This window comes from Emydura macquarii, unplaced genomic scaffold (genome assembly GCF_026122565.2).
Source record: "Emydura macquarii macquarii isolate MOO-44397 ecotype Brisbane River unplaced genomic scaffold, CSIRO-AGI_Emac_v2 contig_2768, whole genome shotgun sequence".
Taxonomy (NCBI): domain Eukaryota; kingdom Metazoa; phylum Chordata; order Testudines; family Chelidae; genus Emydura; species Emydura macquarii.
In genome coordinates this window covers 19654527-19676216 of record NW_027132905.1, presented here as the reverse complement: position 1 = coordinate 19676216, position 21690 = coordinate 19654527, and the positions used below count along the sequence as shown (strand labels likewise).

Sequence of the window (21690 nt, the reverse complement as noted above, 5' to 3'; positions counted from 1 at the left end):
AGCCTGATTTATAAGAAAAGAATACAGGAGTTCAGTAGGTAGAATCACTGGACTGTACATACTCAAGTAACAAAGAAAGATTTGGACCAACACTGGTAGCTTGTCTACCCAATGATTGAGGAGATGGGAGAAGGGACACTGCCTGATTCTCAACTCATTTACAATAGTTTTAAAGTAGGGTATTACTGCTGATTTACCTCTGTAAATGAGAGGAGAATTTGTCCTTGATAATAACCACTGCTTGTTAAGGAATGAAATATATTTTTATCATGGTATAAAGCAATATAACCAGAAGCAATAGGATGAAATTACAAAACCATTGTAATATATACAAATATATATAGCTGACAGCAAAATACATAAAGTCATGAAATAGTTTCCCAACTGGAGTGGTAAAAATGATTTAAAATTAGACCGGACAAAGTGTGATAAAATAATTTGTAGGAAATAATCTTGAACTGATATGGGGCTAAACTATATGACTTTAAATGTCTCTTCCATCTCTAACAGCTATAATGCTGTGATGAATGAATGAAAAACATTGCAATTTAAAATCACATTGTGCAATCATCCGTTGTTTTTGGTTGAAAATGGAGGCTTCCCTGAGACTTTTTGACAAAGGACCAATGGCAAACCATGAAGGAAAATGGCTCTACCATCACTGAAAATGTATAGATATATATTACACATACAAGTAAAAGTACTCCATCTATCCAACACAGTCAGTAGAGAGGCACTCTAGAAAGAATAATGGAAGAAATTAGGTTCCACATCAGACCACCTTTAAATCCTCCATTTATTTTTAACAAATGTTAGTATTTCATGGAGCAGAAACCATTGTGAAATGTTTTCTCATCAGTAAACTATCAGCTGCATTATAGACTATTTAGACTAGTAAGGTTACAGTATGTCCGTTTTTATCTATTATGGTGGTACGATAGTCATAATCAAATTCCTTGCACATAGTCAAATGATTTAGTCACACAGGTCTAAATGTTTCTTTAGGCCTGATCCAGCAAGCCATTTTAGCATGTACTTAATTCTATTCACATTCGTATTTCTGCTGTTTTCAATCACCTAGTCCATCCCACTCCAGGAGGCAGAATTATTTGGCTTCAATGGGACTACTCACATGCTTCTAGTTAAGTAAATGCGAAAGGGCTTTGCTGGGTCAAGATCCACATGAGGAATCACTTAAGTCAATGGGAGTTTTGCCCTGACTTCAATGAAGTCAGGATTTTACCCCCATGATTGTACCAGAGCAGATATGAGGGGGAGGGGGGATAGGATGTCTTATGGGAAGCAAATGATTGGAGAATGCTGGGCTTTCATCATGTTCTTCTAACTCTACCCAAAACTTCCTCCTACACAGAAGTGTAGTGAAAGATAAACACAGAAAACGACAGCCTTGCAGTACAGAAGCAATTGTTAATCCATACCCAATACTGCAGAAAGGGAAGACAGTGAGATGATGTGCAAGTCGGGAAGGAGGAGATTAAGGAGCCCAATGAGTCACTGGATATTAATGCAGGGGGACCTGAAGTTGAGAGAAGATCAGGTGTGTGACCAAATGATTTGATGGCAGAGGAACAAAAGTAGAGAGGAAGTGTTGATGGGTCTAGCTAGGCACTCTGCTCTTCCTGACTATAGGCTCCTCTACCCAACAAAACCTTTTCCCAGAGTATTCATTGCAATTTTAAAAATGATTATGCTTTGGCTGTGTTCACACCTCATCAGGGTTAGCTATCCACCAGCACCCACACAATATATTTGCTCAGATGAAAGCTGTAAGAAAGCCAATTTTAACATCAAATGATCCAATCTTCTCACCAGAATTGGTCTGGTTTCTGTGGCATGGTACATTACTTTAGAAAGCAGGAAATCAGAGTTCCCAAATCTCCTTGCTGCAGTTTTGGTAAATATGCAGTTAAATAAACCAACAAGAATCTGACTGCATCATTCACAGCTAGGATCGGTCACATATGCATTAATGGGAATGTAATGAGAGAAAAATAAATTAAGCCTCTGCATCCACACAATAAATCATACAATTGCCAAATATTTTAGGGTTGTTGCTTTGGAGAAGGCCTGTAAGGCCCACAAAATAAATGATTTAACATTTTCTGTGTTTCCCTAATCTGTCTATCTGCTGCCTCTTCCTGGTTGTTATAAATTATTATTTATTTATTTATTTTTACTGTTATTATTTTACTTGTATTGCAGGACCACCTGAAAGCCCTATTGTGCTAGTTGCTATAGAAATATATAGGAAGACAGAATCTCTGCTTTGAAAAACTCCCTATCTAAAAAAACATGGAAAAGAGAGAGAGACCATAGAAGGAAAGTGACTGGGGTGATGGCAGCCACATGCCATTTGTTCCATCTCTCTTTCTCTCTCCATGTTCATTTTAATTACTACAGAAATTTAGTTTTAGGTGTTTAGTTTAAGAGAGAGCAATAGGGTCAGTGTCAATAGGCTACACAGATATTACTGGGTTCCCAAAAGGGAGATGAGCAATAGATTGCACAACTAGCAATAATTTCTTTAACATTAAAATACACCGGCCTATGTTATACTGGTTCATAAGCTCTAAGCCTTTACTGTAAAATTTTGTATTATTAACAGATAGATAAATATCTTTGCCCAAGATTAGTGCAGTAAAATTAAGAGTGTGGAGTATGTTTATAAAATTATTTTTAGCAACTATCCTATTTTTTCATACCTAGTGGTCCCCTGTGCTACATTAATTAGGATATATTGATGTTGATATATATTAGTTCTTTTTTTAATCTATACCTATGCTTAGTTTTGAAAATAGATGATCTTAGGTTCCTATTATATTTCTACCCAACTGCTAAGTCTCATATAAAGATAGACACATATCAGTAGTGTGAAATTAGCTTCAACTTGTATTCAATAATTAAATCACCTGAATCAACCAAATCTAAGTAAGACAGAAAGTCCAACCTTGGCATAGTCCCATACACACCAGTAAGCCTACAACCTGTCTTGATCTTCAATCTATACCATGACAAAGCCTCCAAGTGCACTGCTTACCAGGGTGGCATGCACTGATGGGAATTCCACAATGAAACTGGCTGCTCATGTTTAGACAAAAGTCTATCCAAGCAAACAGTTGGGGAAAACATGTTCATAAATATGAGTTCAAATTTTAAAATTATTTTTGATTCAACCATGTTAATTAGCCCTTAATGTTTGCTTGCTGTGAACATCTGAACCAAGTTGCAAAAAGCAGCCAAGATTCCCAAAAGTGGCTAGTGATTTGGGGTACTGAACTTGAGACATTTTAAAGGATCCCAGCCACCTTCTGAAATTCAGGCCCTTTTATGATGTCTCAGTTTGAACAGTCAAAAATGGAGCACCATAAATCACTTTTGAAAATCTAAACAGCTATATTTTTAGTTTCAAAGCCTATTTACTGAAGATGAATTTCAAATTGCGTACTTTTACTTAAAATACTCTGGTTGCATTGTGTTGGCTGGTTACATAAATTATCCAACCAGGAAAGAGAAGCAATTTGAAGTGATCTATTTAACTTATCGAGGGAGGGCAAACTGTGAATAGCAGTGTGTAAACAAACTGCAGCCCAAGAAATTGCCATTGAAGTAATTTATGTATAATTTCAAATAACAATAAAATGTAAGAATTTTACAGTCACTCAGAACAATCAGCCTTTGTGCAGGTATGCCTCACACTCCACTGGAAAGCAGCTGCTTCCCATATTAGTGTGTGTGTTCACTAAGAACATGAGTCACTTGATCCAGCCATTCTTCTGAATTGCCCCTTCATTGGAAAGGACTGAGTCAACTAGTCTGTGCAGCTCAATACAATGACACACCAGCCTGCTTTAAAATCATCCTAAAAGTAGCATCAGTTGCAGTTTTCAAATCCTTGTAGATGTGTAAATGATATCATCTACTTCAACTAACATTAGAATAGTGGCTTTGTGCAAAGTGGCTCATGAAAAATAACTGATTTTTGGAGAACCACTTTATCTGTAATCCCATCATAAAATGCTGCTTTGTTCTGCTAGAATCTCAGTTAGCGGCTGCGTAAATGCCAGCTATAATTTTGGAGATTGGTCCATTTATACATCCAACACCCAAGGGAATTAGTTTCATGTGCTAGTTCCTTATATTTTTCTCTTTCAGTTCCTTTTGTGTTTTAATTAGCTAAATGATTAATTTTACTAGGGGAAAAAATAAAAGCCTAGTTAATTAGGATATTTCCAATTCTCATTTTTACACAGATGTTAGGGATCCAACAAGGTTTACTAGCCAGACAACAGACTAGGCTTGTCAATAGTGTCCCTTCACATGTGAGAGAGGAAATGGTTCCATATATGTGCAAAAATGTAAAAACAGCGGTAAGTTCCTTTACATCTTTTTTTTTTAAAGTTTAAGGCCAGTGCCTACAACAGCAGTTCAGAACATGTGAATCCCTTGTGATTATGCAGCAATTAGGCTTTGATATCCACGTCATAAAGGAGTGATTCAGATTCTCATCATTAATCTTCTTTGACCAGCCAATAGCTAGGAAATTCACTTCCAATTGATCAGCAGCATTTAATTTAAAAACATGGGCTATACTGTCTGGGCCTCACTGTAGGCTAAGTATTTATCATCCTTTAAAATAATGATCTTTTCTGAAAATTGGATCAGTGGTGTGCCAATTTGGACTGAATTATCATTCTCTGAAGGGTACTGATCCATTCAAAATGATTAAGTAGGAGACAAATTCTATGCTATGGTGCACTTATAATGCGTGTTATAACCTATTATTAAAGTCACAGAGGCTCCTAATTTAAGGACGCTTAAATGAAGTCACAGCTAACAGTAATAGGTAAGTGTAAAAGCTGAGATTATTTTGGAACCAAAATGTATATAAAAAAAGAAAGAGTTAGGTAACAGATTAGAGTAGATACCTCTACCCTCCAAAGAACAGATTATTGCTGTAAAAATATAGATTGTCACTTACCATATCATGGTCGGAAACAGGCCCAAAGCTGGTGACGAAGATGTCAGTCTTCACTTCAGTTACACGCTCTGATGAAGCAGGAAATTAGGACAGTGAGTGTCTATCAACAGTCTTCATTAGATCTAACCACCGCAGACTCTCACCCAAATAGAAAGTTTATTGGCTTTGATTAGCTATTCTAAAATTGGTCTACAATGTGGCCTTGATAATTTACTGCTTATAGATGTAATTTCACAGTTAATATTTTCAGTTACCATTTTTTTAATGCAGTGTCACAATATAGCTTTTTGAGACAAGAGTTTTTATGCAGGGTGTTATGCAGAGTATTGAAATCTCTTTACAGACAGGTTCTGCTGTTAATTCAATCTTTAAATGAACCTTTGACTAATGCACTTCCTTGTTTCAAAAGTACAAAGAGTACTCAATAGTTAATATTGTACTCAAAACTTATACTATGCGTCAGTATTTCTGGGGAATTCTAATAAAGTTCTCAGATAATAAACCTTCTGTTTGTCTTTTGTGTATATCTGTGTATGTTATATATTTATATAATACACAGAGAGACAAAGACAGAGAGAATACAGTATGATGTGATGTGACATGATGTAAAGGTATTTTTATCAGCAGGAGTTTGAAGTGGCTGCATTACTCATGAGTGCAATAGACAAGTGTGACCTATGCAAGCCATTCCAAACAAATGCCAATTAAACCTTTATATCACACCATCATGTATTCTGTATGTGCCTCATATTTTAAACAACCATTTTATACATATCTTAGATTTCTGTTTAAATTGTTATTGGTAGTGCTCTTTGAATCCATTCAGCATCCCAACTGCCAGATTCCTTTTGGATCATCAGACCAGCTATATAGGCCTCAGAAGGAGAGAAAAGATTATTTTGGGGAAGTACTGTGGACTGTGCTATATAGGAGGTCAGATTAGATGATCATGGTAGTCCCTTCCTATCTTGGAAACTATGAATCTATATTCCGTTCTGAATATTGACTATCCTAGACCTCAGGCCAATGAGTTATAGTGAGAAATTCCAATTTTGGAAATAGGAAGAATATGTTTCTAAGACAGATTTGAAATAAAATGACAGTTGTAAAATGTCAGTTGTTGACAGATATGGAATATTAGAAGTAGTTCCAGAGAAAATAGATTAATTAGATACAATGCAGGGAAGGTGATCAAAGGTCCATGATAAAGGACATTTGTCATAGGGCTTTGTGTCAGGAGTCGGGCGTGCAGGAGAGCAAGTCTCTGGGCAACCTAACAAGTGCAGCTGGCCTGTAGAAAGCTGCCTGATTGGCTATATAGCCAGATTGGTTGAAGGAATCAGCGGACTGTCAGCAGCTGCTCAAAGCGTTTTCCCATGGCTGAAGTAGTTCCTGTCCCAGCCTTAGACCCAATCTTGCCCCACTCTAGGTAATGGGGTCCTAACCCTTGGCTCCAATTCCTGCTGACTCTTGCTCTAACCACTGGGCATTACTCCTACTCCAAGAAGTAGGCATGACCATCCACATCCTGGTCACTGACAGATTGAAACATAGTATATAGATACCATACACATTTTACATTATACACATATTCCTTCAAAGTTGTAAAACAATGTAATAGGAAAATTATTGATTTAATCAACCCCTTTTCAAGTTTAAACTGATTTATTTTATTGGACTCTGGTGGACTAACTCTTTCAATAAACACAATTTATTGTACGTGGGAGAGGACAATAGCAAAAAGAAACTCTTGTTCAACAATGAAAACAGTAGCATTAACAAAGCACAAAATCTGTATATATGAAATCAAAAGTTATGAAGGGAAAGCAATAATTCTGTATATGAATTTTATTTCTATTATTTGAAAATATCTAAAACATCTAAGTATTTAAAATCTTATTTTAAAATATCCACCAATTTTTTAGTGGTAAATGATCAAAATATAATGTTAGTTGTGATGTGATCCTCCATCACAGCTAATGTTACAAGAAATGTTATTGCATCTTTTCAGCAAGTCAGTGCAGAATTTAAGTAGCAGATAAGACAATCTCAGACATTTCTTCAAAGAAATTAAAGACTGAAATTTCCTTGAGCTATTCTTCATCACACAAAGTATAATATTACAGCGGTAGCTAAATTTCCTCATGGTGTCTTTTGAATTCTAAGACTTATATTCAGGACTGAATAACAGGTAAATACTATAGTGACTCAGTTGACAAAAGCATTTGGATGGTGAAAAGTCCTCATTAACCATCCAGTGAAATGGATTTGTGCCCTTTTCAACACCGTCTGCAAGCAATTTAATTGGCCTAAATAAATGTAAAGGCTCCCTTGACATATAATTGGCTCTTGGCTTAATCTTAAAGAAGTTCACAGTGGGAATTTAACCTCAACCATCGTAAGAAGCATATAGTTATTGCAAGAGGTATTCAACTTGGAAGAATGTTCCCCCTTCCAGCCTCTACCTCTTACAAAAAACTCATAAGCTTAAGGTAAAACAGCTGGCAGCAAAAGAAGATTCAGATTTCACATGGTGCTTTCAAACATCTCTGTAAAGGTTCCCAGCATTATAATACCTTTAGTTATGGTTACTGAATAGTGTTTCCTTAAGCACAGTGGAAACCATTATAGACATGCAACCCTTCACAGTAATTGAATATTGAAAGCTGAAACTGAAACAACTGTTTAAAACAGTATATGTCACTTCTCCACTACAGCATGATCCACTTCCCTTTTAAGACAATGGAAAGACCCCTGTTGACTTCAGTATGAGTTGGAAGAGGTCCCAAGACAAGCAGAGGCTGGGGGCTATGCAGAAGCCCCTGAAGACATAAGACCAGTTCCTCACCTGCTGTAAAATAAAATAGAGTAGCTCCATTAAAGTCAATGAAGCTAAACTGATTTATACCATTTGAGGATGTAGCCCACAGACCATGTTGATTGAATAAGCGATGTAATATGTACTGGAATTCCTGAGATCCAAACATAGTTCTATCCTTCCAGGAGACTTGTGGCCATAATGTAGAGGTATACGGGTTAATGGTAAATGTAAGTGGGGAAAAAATGGAAAATAAGTGCTCCAGCAATAGTATGGAAGACATCCAGGGAAAAAAGAAGAGTGAGTGGCATTTTTCACTTTTGAGTAACAGCAAATGTACTTTACGTGGCATAACAAGGCCATAAGTAATGACAATATGAATAAACCTAATATTGACTGTGATATTTTCAGACTGACTAGACTTTTGCAGAATTTCTAATCCTCAGATTCCCCCATATCAAAGACAGGCTGTGGCTTTTAAGAATCATCGCAAATGTCACCAAAGAGTCTGTTTTGTACTTTATGTGCACAGAGCTTCCAATGCCAAACAAAACAAAACAAAAACCATGAGCACACTAAGAAGAGAATTAATCCTTCACAGTTCTGAGGATATTTTTAAATTCTTTACCATTTTTCCAGTTAGATGATTCGAACAGGCATTGTTAGTAGCTCCAAAAGTTATGGGTTGGTACCCCTGCACAGGACATAGTTTTATATCAACAGACATATAGAGTTGGGATATGAATTCAGAATCATGATAACCTTCGTTTCATTTTCATTTTGCAACTTGACTGTCATGTGGAGGACAAATATGTGTTTGAGATTCTTTGAGGTTTGTGCATTAATGTCACCTCCTCAACTGCAATGGAAAATAGCACAACGAACTTGGGTTTCGAGAAAATTCTGGAGACATTGAATAGTCCAAAATAAGGCCAGGTCTGAAAAGATATTCTGACATGCCCCATTCTCCTGACCATCACTCCTACCTCCAGAAACTGGGATGGGATAATGTAGGAGCTGTTATGGTGGCTCTAATCCAGGTGAGGATTCCATTACAAAAAAAGGAATCTTCAAGGATTTGACTCACTGACTTAAAATTACATTTGCACCAAGGGAACAGTGCAATGGAAATTTAACACACCAGAGAAATAGGGCTCAGGTGATTATTGCTTAGAAAACAACTAAAACCAACTGTAATTCATTATTTGCTGTACACTTCAGTGCTAGTCTTAGATATCAGAACACTCAAAAGGGCTTCCATACGATAGCAGAACACATGTAAATAGACACTGGACCAGAATCTCAGCAGGTGTAAACCAGTTTACACTAGCTGAAGACATGGCCCACAATGTATAAACAAATGTCATCCAGTATAATATAACTGCAGCTGGAGCAATTGTTTTACTAATGATATTGAGATTAAACAAATGTAAACCCTAAGAATAATGAGTAACATATCCAAACACAAACAGATATGGAAGTAAAATACCTTGTTTTAGCTTATCAGAAATCTCATTGCTTTCTGGGCTTATGATAGGAATCATAAGTTGAGAAATAAATGAAAAATGAATGTTGTGCAAACAGCAGAAAATAAGTCTACTGTGTTACACATGCACACAAAATGGCAAATGTCCCACTTACTTGGAGAATTATGTAGCTTTGATATTTTTAACAGCAATACATTGGAGAATGAATGCTTACAAGACTACTCTCAGGAAGTGCAAGATTAATTAACATGCATTCTGCAGCATCCAAACAAATCCTTGGCACATTACATGACCTGAGAAATGAAGGTTGTAACTGAGACTAAAATATAAAGCACTGATAGATCATTAAACCCATTGAGGCATTTTTAGGACAAACCATTTCATACAGTTGCCGTAGCTAGAGAGTGGAAAAATAGAGGAATGTGATGGAATATTCTAGGGGTTTATTGTCAAGTTTTTCAGCAATGTCAATTTCATCAGCAGTTTTGAAAAAACAATAGATGGACCTCAGCTGCAAATTTTGGGCCTGGTGAGTGTTAAGAGCTAGATCAAAGAATCTAGAACATGACTTTTGAAAGGAGCCTAGGGCTATTTACATCAGCCTTATTCTACTTCTGCACTGGGGAAATTCTCCCACTGTAGCTCCTTGACAGCTCCTTAATACCACCAGAGCAGAATATATGAAGTGGGACAAGGACCAGAATAATTCTCAGCATGTTTTTTATTGATAAATATAGAAAAATGGGAGATTGTCTGAGTAAGAAGTGAGTAGAATCAGAGGCTCAGATTCTTCCACCCTTATTCATGTTTAGTGGCACCAGGTAATTTTGATTGGACTTCTCAATTTGAGTAAGAGTGTCAGAATAGTCAATAACTAGTAGCAAATATCTCCAATGGCCAGAGATGGGATTCTAGATGGAGAGGTTCTGAGTTATACAGATAATTTTTTCCCAGGTGACTAGCTGGTGGGTCTAGCCAACATGCTAACTGATTGTCATATTTTGGGTTGGGAAGGAATTTTTCCCCAGACCAGATTGATAGAGGCCCTGGGTGGGGCCTGGATCACTTGCAGGTTTAAACTAGAGTAAATAGTAGATTCTCTGTAACTTGAAGTTTTAAATCATTATTTGAGGAATTCAGTAACTCAGCCAGAGGTTAAGAGTCTATTATAGGAAGGGGTGAGTGAGGTTCTGTTGCCTATGATGTGCAGGAAGTCAGCCTAGATGATCACACTAGTCACTTCTGGCCTTTACATCTATAAGTCTATGGATCGAGACCACAGTGAGGATCTCAGCATTTCACATGCATCTACAGCCTAAACCAAAACCCTGGGTGAGTTCAGATCTGAGTCCAAAGGCACTTACTATATAGATTGCCCTGATCTCTAATATGCATATAAAACTGATTGATAACATTATTATCAAACAATATGTGGAGTGTTTATTGTCATGCTTATACTCTAGACATCATGTACATTGTGAAAATAATTTGTCCTGGGATAGGGGAGTTTTCACAGTCATAGGGAGCTTTGCAGTATCCATGTCCACATATATAGTTTTACAGTAATTATAGCCAGCTAATGCTCAGGAAGCTCAAGCATATCATCTAGACCCAATAGCTCTTACTAGTGCCCCAAAACAGTAATCAACAAAATAGCTTTTACCCGTTTCATGAAACAAACACAAAATAATTTTGCTTCGTTATGTAGACTAAAGTAATGGGTGAGTAGAACTAGAGTAATAATAACTCACATGGGATCTCTAATATATGTTGGAGTAATAACTACAAAGCTCAGAGCCCATTAACGGATATTAGGCTGAGTCTTGCAGTCAAACCCACCCTTCCTCTTCCCATACTTCTGCAGGATTGTTTTGTATAATCCACCTATTGTCTTCTTCCATGGAAGATATTATGAGGGGGGAATGTTACGTTTACAGTTGTGCCAGGCTGAAAGGTCACAGATTCCAATGTATTCCTCAAGTGGCAGGGATGCACACGTGTTGAAGGAGCAGCCCAAAACCTGTAGGTAAACCTGATCTCACCCTATAGCTCTCAGGGCATCTGTGAAGAGTGCCTGGCCCTCTGCATATCAATCTGGTCTCCCCTTTCTACTATTGGCACAGCCCACTCTGTGACCTGGCTGCCCAGTCCAAAGCTGTCAGCTGCCCACACCCTCAGTCCCCATGGTCAATATCCCCAGATCAGAAGTTAATGGATCATTCATTCTTCCAGGAAAATCTGAGATTTCCCTATCGCACCTAAGGCAGCTACTCTCTGTCTTTATCCCCACAGACAGTTATCCACTCCACTCAAATTACCACAGAACCTCAAAATTTTGTTAGTCGGGCAGACAGGTTGTTGAGCACTTAAGGCTCCACTTCCACTCCAGACGTTGCCTCCTTTCCTTTGCTATCTCTAAACTTTTGATCTGTTTCACACCATGCAACTAAAAGAATCCTAGGACCCTAATTGTTGTATTTACGCTACTGCTGTACACCTTTAATGATGGGGCCTCAGCTAGTTCCCTTATCAAATGATTCAATTACCTAACTGATTTCACTCTTAATTTTTCTGTAATGTCTAAGTTGATTTTCCCTTTTCCAGTCTGTTACTCCTCCATGCAATTCCTCGCCCCATCACTTCCAATGAATTATTACCCTCATATACTTATAGACATTCACTAGACTGATCTTGAACATAGCCTCCGCCTGACCTTCCTTTTGTGTGTGATTTTTTTCCATGCATAAATAACTGCAAATGTAGTTTTATGTCAATGTTTATGGATGGACATAACAGCTGCTCTTTACTGTAGATGTCAGAGAGGCAGACATCTAAATGACTGTGGGGCTCCAAAGCTTGTCTCTCTCACCAACAGAAGTAGGTCCAATAAAATATATTAACTCACCCACCTTCTCTCTCTTCACTTGTACCACAATTATTTACAACATGGAAGATGCAGGTGCAAAATGTAGACCTGCTTTTTAGAAATCATATCCACTTTACGCCTTTTTTTCTATTATATGCATATTCAGTTACCATGATCTTACTTCATGGGTTATCTACCTTGCTAATTTATCAACCTTTTATAAATGAAATGAAAGCTCAAAATGAACACACTACTTTATCTGTGGCCTTACCAAGGTAATCATTATAATCTCCATACTCTGTATTAAATCAGCAATATAAAACCCTATATTATGTACGGTTTAGGTTTTCCATTAAAGGAAACTCTCAGAAGAAGATCTAATAAAGGAAAGTTCCCAACACATGGTGGGGACTTAGGAATGAAGCCACTCATACTGAAATAAACCTTTAAGTGGTATAAAATCCATCAGCCTTACTGATCACATCATGCCACTGCTCCATTCATTACCCTGGTTCCCCAAGGAATACACAGTGCAGTGGAAGGTATTACTTTTTGCTTGAAACATACAACTTTTTGCCCACAATTATGGTATATTTTGGGCTTGTTTAAAGATGTTTTCCTTAGTCATAGTCTTTGAGGTTCTTCAGTCATTCTCAGAAATATGTTTAAGTAACAAAGTTAACATATTCACTCAACTAAAAAAATATTATATCATCAAAATAAATAAATACCATGGCCCAAATCCTTGGCTATAGCTAAGCAACACACAACACAACTCAGAAGAGGGGAGGGGACAAAGAAGGCTTTGTGCTTCCCCAATCCTAGGCCAGCTGTGTGCCAGGCTGGTCTCTCAGTGTAAGTTGGAGAAGACTCAGGGTTACTCAAACTCAACCTAGCTGTCAACGACCCAAAGGAGCTCCTATAGTAGCTAGGGATCAGTAGTTGGAAGGCAGCTGGTGCAGGAGACGCTGTACTGACTCTACACCAATGGAAGATTTCAGTTACACTGGGATGATCATCCCGTAGCTGTTCATGCCATCAAGCCCAGTACTCAAGGACAATGTTACTACACAGGACTGGAGGATATAGACCTAAGCACACAAACAAACTAGGATTCACCCACTAGAAATCTCTGGTTATCTCACCCTCTGATAAATTGCATTTAAATAAATGATGTATAAGATTGTCTTATGCCATTAACAATTTCAACAAAGAGTGTATTTTCTTTTTCTTTCCTTTATCAATTTCTGTTCATATTCCTAGAAAAATGTTAAGTAACTCATAGTAGGTGCAAAAATCAAGTAAGAAATTTGCACAAATGCTTGTAATTTTGGAGAAAATTCATATATCAGATTTTATAGCATATTCACTTTCTCATTGCCTTCTATGATATATGTACTTACTGCAGCAGTTGACTGAAATCTACAGTGGTATTAGTCAAGGATAAAAGAATATTTATTTCCAGACTAATCCAAGGAATTACATGAAAGCAGGCAAAATATTAGTACATCAAGTGGACAAAGTGATTACTTGTTTTGTTGCATATTACCTTCAAAATTACATTTGAAATCCTTAATAAAGAACAAACCATTGCTTTCTGTGTTCTTAAAGAAAAAGAATAATTTATAAACAGAAGTTTAAAGATAATCATCCTTGAACTCAATGAAGTTAGGCCAGGGATGAATTTGATCCAATGTTCAAGGACTGTGGTAAAATGAAAGATTTAACAGACACAGACTAAATGCGCATACTTTTTTATCTCTGATTCTTTTTTCATGGTTAAGGGATAATCATTCTTTTTACAGAAAAATGTTCTCTACAATAAAAGCTTCTGTTTGGAACAATTTTGAAATCAGATAGATGAGGAAAATAAGTTAAATGATATATTCAATTTTATTTTTTCCTGGAGAGTGAAACAAATTGTGGTATCTCAAAGGAGTATAAAGGTCATCAGTTCAAAATCATTGCAAGGAACAAGCTTATGTCTGTGCATTATAGAACCTTTTCCTTGAAAAGACATCATATAAGAGCAAATGATGAATCAGTGTGCTACAAAAGAAGAGGAACGAGTATCAATTTGGATGCAGATTTCCTATTTTGATTGTGAATTGTAAGAACAGTTTGTTTCTGTAGTTACACAATGCCTATTACTCCTTCATTTTTATGATCCAACTCTACAGAAAGGGAGAATAGTTAAACTGCCATCCTTTCTTGTGTAATAATGGTGTTAAGACTACAAGTTTTTTAGCAGGAAATAGACTGGTTGGCCAAATCTTGATTCCCTTACCTAGCCAAAACCATATAAACTTTACTGAGACATTTGTATGAGTAAGGGTGGCAGAATCTGGCCCTTAGGGTCATATTCTGTTATGACTGAAATCAGTGGGAGTTTGGGGAGTTTGTTTGTTTTAAGAGGTTAGGCTTTTAGCACCGGATCTATATAGCCCATTGAACTCAGGCAAGTCCTGGGCCAAATTTTTCATTCCTCATTCATGCAAAACTTAGTGAATGATTTGTTGCACTGAGAACCACATATTTTGTCCTTAATTTAAAACGTGTGTCAGCGAGTGAATGTACACAGATGGAAGTTTTACTAAATGTCTTGAATATCAAAATTGCTGTATAAACCTACAAAACAAATGTGAATGTAAAAACAAACACTTTAAACTTAATTTTGTCCTAAGGGGCAACCTTCAAAATGACAGTATCACACACCTCCCAATCCTGGTCTCAGGCGGTTATCATAACCATCCAGTAGACGGTCCAGTATTCTGGTAAACACTGTAGTGTTGTCTTTAATTTCATCTTGTAATGAAGTTTGTCCATAGCTGAAATCACAGAGCAGTTAACATTATAAAACATTGATCTACTAGTAACCCTACAAAAGAATAATTCCAAAATCTGCTTAATCTTGCTCATACTGATTTATGGAGACAAAATCTCTTCCATAATACCAGATTGTAGTGCATTATGTGGTCCTTTCTCTTAAACATTTTCTTTTTAAAGAACACATTTGCAATAAAAGCTTAGGGCAAAACCAGTTCATTTTCACAAATAGAAAGCAAGTGGAACTTGGGTCCGTTATTGTTTACCTCATTATTAATCTTAATATTTTTTCAGTTTATATTCCATGATGATATTTGTATTTATCAGCAAATGATAGTATGTTTGATTTATAATAGTTATAAAGGGCTCAGATGATAAGAAATACATAACAAATTAAGACTGAATGGAATTTCAATACTGATCATATTTGCTAAAATAAAGAGAAAATAAAAAATACAGAAAAGTGTCCTTCACAAACATGCATGCAGCCCAATTGACATCTATGCGGACCTTAATGGAGAACTGGAGCCAAAGCAAAACATTTACCACTAATATAATGAAATTGTTATTTACAGACATATACATATTTAACACTTTCTTATGTTGATATACTTTTGCTTTCATTTTTCCATTAGCAGATTTATATAAGAAGACCAACTAAAATTATTCCTTGCAAGTGCGTAATCAAGCCATATGTTGACATGGAAATTTTCTTTCTCTGTAAAGCTTCTCCTTCCCACCCTCATCCCACCCCCAGTGCCACACTCCTACTTCAGACAGAAGTCCCACTGAAGTCAGTGAAAAGTTTTGTCTGAATAAGGATGGCAGAATAAAAGTCTTTGAATTTGAGTATTGTAATCTCACTTACACTGGTATACATCACGATGAAGTCTACCGTAGTCAGTGAGGTACAATGGTGTTAAACAGGTGTCAATGAGATCAGAATCAGTCTCTTAACTGCCTAAAGTTCTTACTAAATACACATCATGGCTATATAAAAGATCAAATTATATAAAAACCTTATTATTTCTCTTAAACGTCATCTATTTAGTTTTGTTTGTAGATCCCTCAGGCATAAAAATGAGGGAGGGGGAGGTTGTTTGCATGATCTGTTCCATGGGACAGAAAAATCACTGATATGTTAATTTCCAGAGAGGTTCTGAATAAAATAAATTACAGATTCAAGCAACTAACAGAACCTACTTTCACAAGGTTTTAACCACCATTTTATTTCACGTGTTGTTTGGAGGGCTTTATAATTCCTTTTATTACTGGGAATTTATAATACAAAGATATCTACAGTTCTGTTTTTAACTACTAGAAAAAGATGGCAAATACCTTTCCCAATGAAACATTATTAATACATTCTACCATGTTTCCTTTCAGCTGTCGTAAACAAATATTTCTAGTATGATGGGTTTTCTTTTTAAATTGACAATTTAAATTTTAAGTGACAGATGTAAATATTTTCAGGCATCTTTTCAGATGTTTCTTATCCATTAATTAACAAATTATGCTGGTGTGTTACACTTTTTCCCTATGTGTATTATATTTTAAAGGACCCATTCCCAGATGCATTACATAAAGCTGTAGTACAGGACTATTGTCTGAATTAAATTGTATATAAACACTCATTGTCAGTAAACAAACTGCTGTGCATACATATCTCAAGAAAAAGCAGAAGGCCATCATGATTAAAGTACATTTTAATAAGTCGATGAGAAAAAAATAAATGAACATGCCTGGGGTAAAGGAGAGGAAAAAGTGGTGGATAAATGGCATGTCCTCTGAGAGGATGTGATAAAACAGAAGTATGTCATCACCTGTATCTGTATCTGGGTGTGGAATTTTAAGTACATTTACAAAGTCTTCCCATTATTTTTCCAAATACAAATGTTTTGGGTGGTGTTTTGGTTTAAACTAACTGACATAGTATAACATGAGCAGTCTGCATAAGTGTAACAGACAATACATTATAAATTCCAGGAAACAGTGAGTCTTCCACTTTAGATTATCCAAACCCAGGAAGCCATTCTTGGTAAAATAGCTCCAACACTGATCTTTTTTTTTTGAAAAGAGCCATCTGATTGGAAGCCTGTGACTTTTCCACATAAGAGAAATTGTATTTAATTAGAATACTATAATTGCCAAGGTATTAACACAAATCTAGAAATAAAGGCAAGTGGAGTTGCGTTGGATAAAATGACTTCATGAACAGATATACTTGATGTGGGGTGTGTATATTTTGAAGAAAAAATATCAGTTACTTTATGGGCTTGTGGTTTCATACTAAACCACTGTATAATAAAACACTGTACACTAACTCCATCTACAGGTCATTATAATAGTAACACTTCATATAATTTTTCAAAAGCAATCAAATGCATTTTAATTCTCACATTAGAATATACACAATTAATATCTTTCCAGTGAAACATAATTTCACAAAATACCCTAGCTAATGAAAGAACAAAATGAAATACCTAAATAATAGTTTAAATTCTCACTTTTTAGATGGATTTTTAAACAAGGGTATTTCTTTTTTAAAAATCTGTCTTATTTGTTCAACACTTATATTAAGCTGTATACGTACGCTGTTTACATCTCTATTTGTTAGAAGCAACACTCATGCAAAATAGACCTTTTTATCCTCTTTTATCTATCTAAGCTCTTCTGGTTGGTCCCGAAATAAATTTCTCTAGAGTGGCTGAATAAAAACGTAGAAGAAGACATTATAGAAATCATTGTACAAAATATTTTCTAAGGCTTATCATTGACAGTGAGAAAAATATACTTCTAATGACCTTTATTCATTAGGTAGGATTATAAAGAAGAATTGAATATTTTAAAATATAATAAAATATATATTTGAGATCCCCCCAACCCCTCCAGTGAATTTTGGATTGTACTTTCCTTTTCAGTATACTCAAGGTTAGCCCATGGGTTTAATAATCAAATAAGATAATTGTATAGTTATGAATGGCACTAGTACTAATGCTAACTCTACACATAGATAGTTTTTAACGTATAGATTAAATAGCATGGACTTTCAAACCCAAAGTTCTATGGAGGGGCCTGATTTTTCAAATTCTTAGGCATGTAAGCCTTTACTACTTAGCAGGGATTAGTTTCATGAGTAAGGATTTGCAGGAACAGGTACCAGCACTTTTTTTTTTTTTTTTTTTTTTTTTTTTTTTTTTACAAGTTAGGACCCAATCCAGAATCCAGTGGGAGTTTTGCCACTGTTTTCAGTGAAAGTAGGATTTGGCCCAAAATACTGAAGTAAAATGTCTTAATTACACTTTCCTTTCTATTTGATTCACAGTCCCAAATGAAATATAGAATAAACTCTCATACTCTTTATTTCTGAGTAGAAGGGAAATATATTATTTTATATATATTTAATTGATAATTATCTTTAATATGGTTCAAATAGTTTCTGCTGAAGACTTTCTTAATCTTAGCATAAAGATGTTAAGCAAACAAATTGTAGTGTTCTTTCACTCTTCATTATTCAGATTTAGTTGGGATTTGGACAGGGATTAACTTCCTCCAATACACTTAGTAGAGCCCAGTCCATGTGATAGTTGTTTCTTATGGCCTTATAACAAACTAAAGGTTCCAAATTTATTTAAAAAAATACTTTAAAAATATTTCCCCCACCTTCTTCCAGTCAATGTATTCAAAAGGAGGATCCAGGCCCAAAGACAGTCACAAAGTGCTAGAATGCTCTTCATGATGGGCTCTGAAAGCTGAAAAGGAAAATAAATAATGATCAAGGACCCTTGCATTAAAACAGTCATTTGGAAAAACACAACAGGACTCAGGTAACTTTAGCTGAATAATTTGGTGTCAATCAATGACCTCACAGCGCAATGACATGTCACTGAGTAAAAAAAAAAAAGAAAAAAGTGGCCCATCCATTCACCTTTTTACCTTCCTTCTTCCTTTTCTGGAGGTGAAAATATTACTGTTTATTTACACATACAATGCAATTATTTTTAATCTTGTTTATATTATTCTTCAGCTATTTAAATATATATATATATATTACTGAATTAAAGTGCTTAGCTCCAGAGTAAGTTTAAAAGGCCATTATTCACTCTCCTCCTGTGCTGACAATGTGGAGTCTTTTCATGATATCTGCAAATAACCAAATACAATTGCTTCTTTCTTGTTCTCTTTTTGCCTATTTTAGTGCAGAGGTGCCATTTGGGATATCTGCTAGTGACTGAATGGAGTAGAGTTTCCTTGCTTATAAGTGCTTTACCTTGGTATTATGGAAACAACTTTCTTCAGAGACATTCCTGTTTCTAGCCTCTTATTTATTGAAGCATCATTGTGTAACTAATGTAATGTTTAGAGTCTCATTCTGCGAGCTGCTGCTAAGTATGCACACGATCACTTCAGTCAGGCTAAAGGACACACTTTATTAAACAAACCATGTGCTGATTGCCTACATACCATTTTCTAAATCTCTAGCCATTCTCACTGGCTGACGCTAGGAAAGGTTTCCGCGTAAAGTCTTTTTTTCCTCCATCTCCAAATGGCTCCGGTTTTATTTATTTATTATTCCACGGTTTAATCCAAACAGACCTTTACATTAAGCAAAAAGTGAGCGGACCCTACATATTTTTCCAAGGAAGCCTAAAAACAAACTTCGCTGGTATTTGTGGAATCAATCTTCAACGTTCAAATGGCTGGCTAGATCCTGCTGCGAGTCCCTGTATACATTTTTGTGCGCTGGAATCCAGTAAGTTTCCAGCCTTCATGAATTTTAAATAAGCAAAAATCTAAAACCGAAGAGTCAAAATGAGGAATGAATTGGAATATTTAAAACGTCTGAGCAAACGAAGCACTCTACATTTTCATGTTGTGGTACCTTTAAATACATCTATCCCCGTTCCCTGCACACACTCCCAGGCACAATTTAAATCAATAAAATACCATTACAGAGCGCCAGATGAGCAATGAAATACCATTAATGTGTTTATAATAAAATGATCAGAACATAAACATTCCGGGGATTTGAGCTAATCTCGGTGGATGTGACACAGGTGAGTTGGATGTACCAGGAAAACAACGACAGAGATCGTCATTTTAAATTGCACTGTTCTCATTTCCCCTGTAATGATAAAGGTAACATCTGTAGTCTCAAAACCCCCATCTCCTATTACTATTAGCTTTTGGGTTTGCAAAAGGTGTAACAAAAAAATGAATCAATCTCAACTATCTTCCTGGAGCTGATGGGCTCCCCCAACTACTCCCCTTAAATAAAACCATAGAGACATCATAATTGCTGGAGAAGTAAAGTTTCGGGCAGCCTAAAAAGCAAATGCAAACATACAGTTTAAAGGAGCATTAGACGATTCCAGTTCCCTCAACCTGACCCCCCCCCCCCTTTCCCATTCATCCCAGACATTATTTTAAATCTTCTTTAGTTTTCCTATTCAAAATGGGAGAAAGACCCACACATCTCTGATCGTTTTCGTAGCGTCCATTGGAAAAGATGCATTTTAATGCATTTCTTGACCCATGCTGAGATTTGTCTTGCTCTGAGGCGCAGATCTAGACATGTTTTCCTTCCTGCATTTCAACTTTTGTATTTTGCCCACCTCTCCCTGAGAAAGCCAACTCCCCCCTTCCCCCGAAAAATATTTTTCTAAGGGATTATTTGCAGATCGGTTCATGTAAAAACACCCACCGATCGCTGCGGATTCTCAACCTGGGGAGGGGGTGGGGGGGAAGGATTGAAATGCACCTGCTAAGGGAGAAAATTGGTCATCTCTATACACCGCTATTATTCCAGAAAAACCCGAGCGATCAAAGGTCTGTTAGCAGTAAATAAGCAGCTCTTACCTAGAGCCCCTCTGGGCACAGGTTCGCAGAATTACTGACAAAGTCTGCCAGATAAAATCGCTCAAGAAATCAAGGCTTTTGGAGCGGTTGAAGCTGTGGTGCTTTCCCCGGCTCTGCTTCTCAGTCATTCGGTCTCAGCCATCATGGATTCTGCCGGTGCTTCGGTGTGAGAGATTTAACACCCAAATTTCTTTTCCCAATATTCAGACCGCAGCTATACAACAAAAGCTTTCTCTTTACCAAGACAGTAGTAATACGTCCCAGGGTAAACCGGATGTGAAATAGGCTGTGACTTCATGCCAGAGAGATTTTATTTTAGAAAGGAAGGTGGTACCAAGCTCTCATCTAGAGACCAATCCGCCCATTTTTTTTATATGCAGCACAATTTAACTTCCAGTGCTCTCGCCCTAACCCCTTTCTCTCTGGCTGCAGACTCAAATCCTTCTACAATCTGCAGCATTATTATTATTTGGGGGGTGGGGGGGGATGTGTACAGTTGAGAACTGGGAGATTACACTTGGAATCTTTTGACACTGGCAATTTACAAAACACCCTATTTTAAGGCTCTTGCATTAAAAATACACCCGATCTGCCTTAGCATTCAACCTTTGATCAAATATTTAATCGCTGCATAAATATTAATGAAGGCGAGCTAGGAAATATTGAGGAGGCAACATAGTGTGTGTGTGTGTGTGTGTGTGTGTGTGTGTACACACATATCTATGTATACAGGCATGGGTAGACGTAGATACAGATACATACAAAGAAGTGCTGCATTGTATTGCCAATTAAACCAAAGTAATATGCACTGTGGATGAAGCCCGTAGGAAATCAC

At 36.5% G+C, this 21690-nt stretch overlaps 1 protein-coding gene across 1 annotated transcript in view; it reads right to left on the bottom strand.

Annotated features, from left to right (window-relative positions):
• Positions 1-20985, bottom strand: part of GABRA1 (gamma-aminobutyric acid type A receptor subunit alpha1) — a 47194-nt gene extending 26209 nt beyond the window's left edge. The window contains exons 1-4 of the mRNA XM_067566611.1: positions 20856-20985; positions 18660-18748; positions 14886-14998; positions 5000-5067 (exon numbers count right to left, since the gene is read on the bottom strand). Coding sequence (XP_067422712.1) covers positions 5000-5067; positions 14886-14998; positions 18660-18733 — 255 coding nt within the window. The 5' untranslated portion in view covers positions 18734-18748; positions 20856-20985. The remainder of the gene's footprint in view (positions 1-4999; positions 5068-14885; positions 14999-18659; positions 18749-20855) is intronic.
• Positions 20986-21690: the final 705 nt, after the last annotated feature.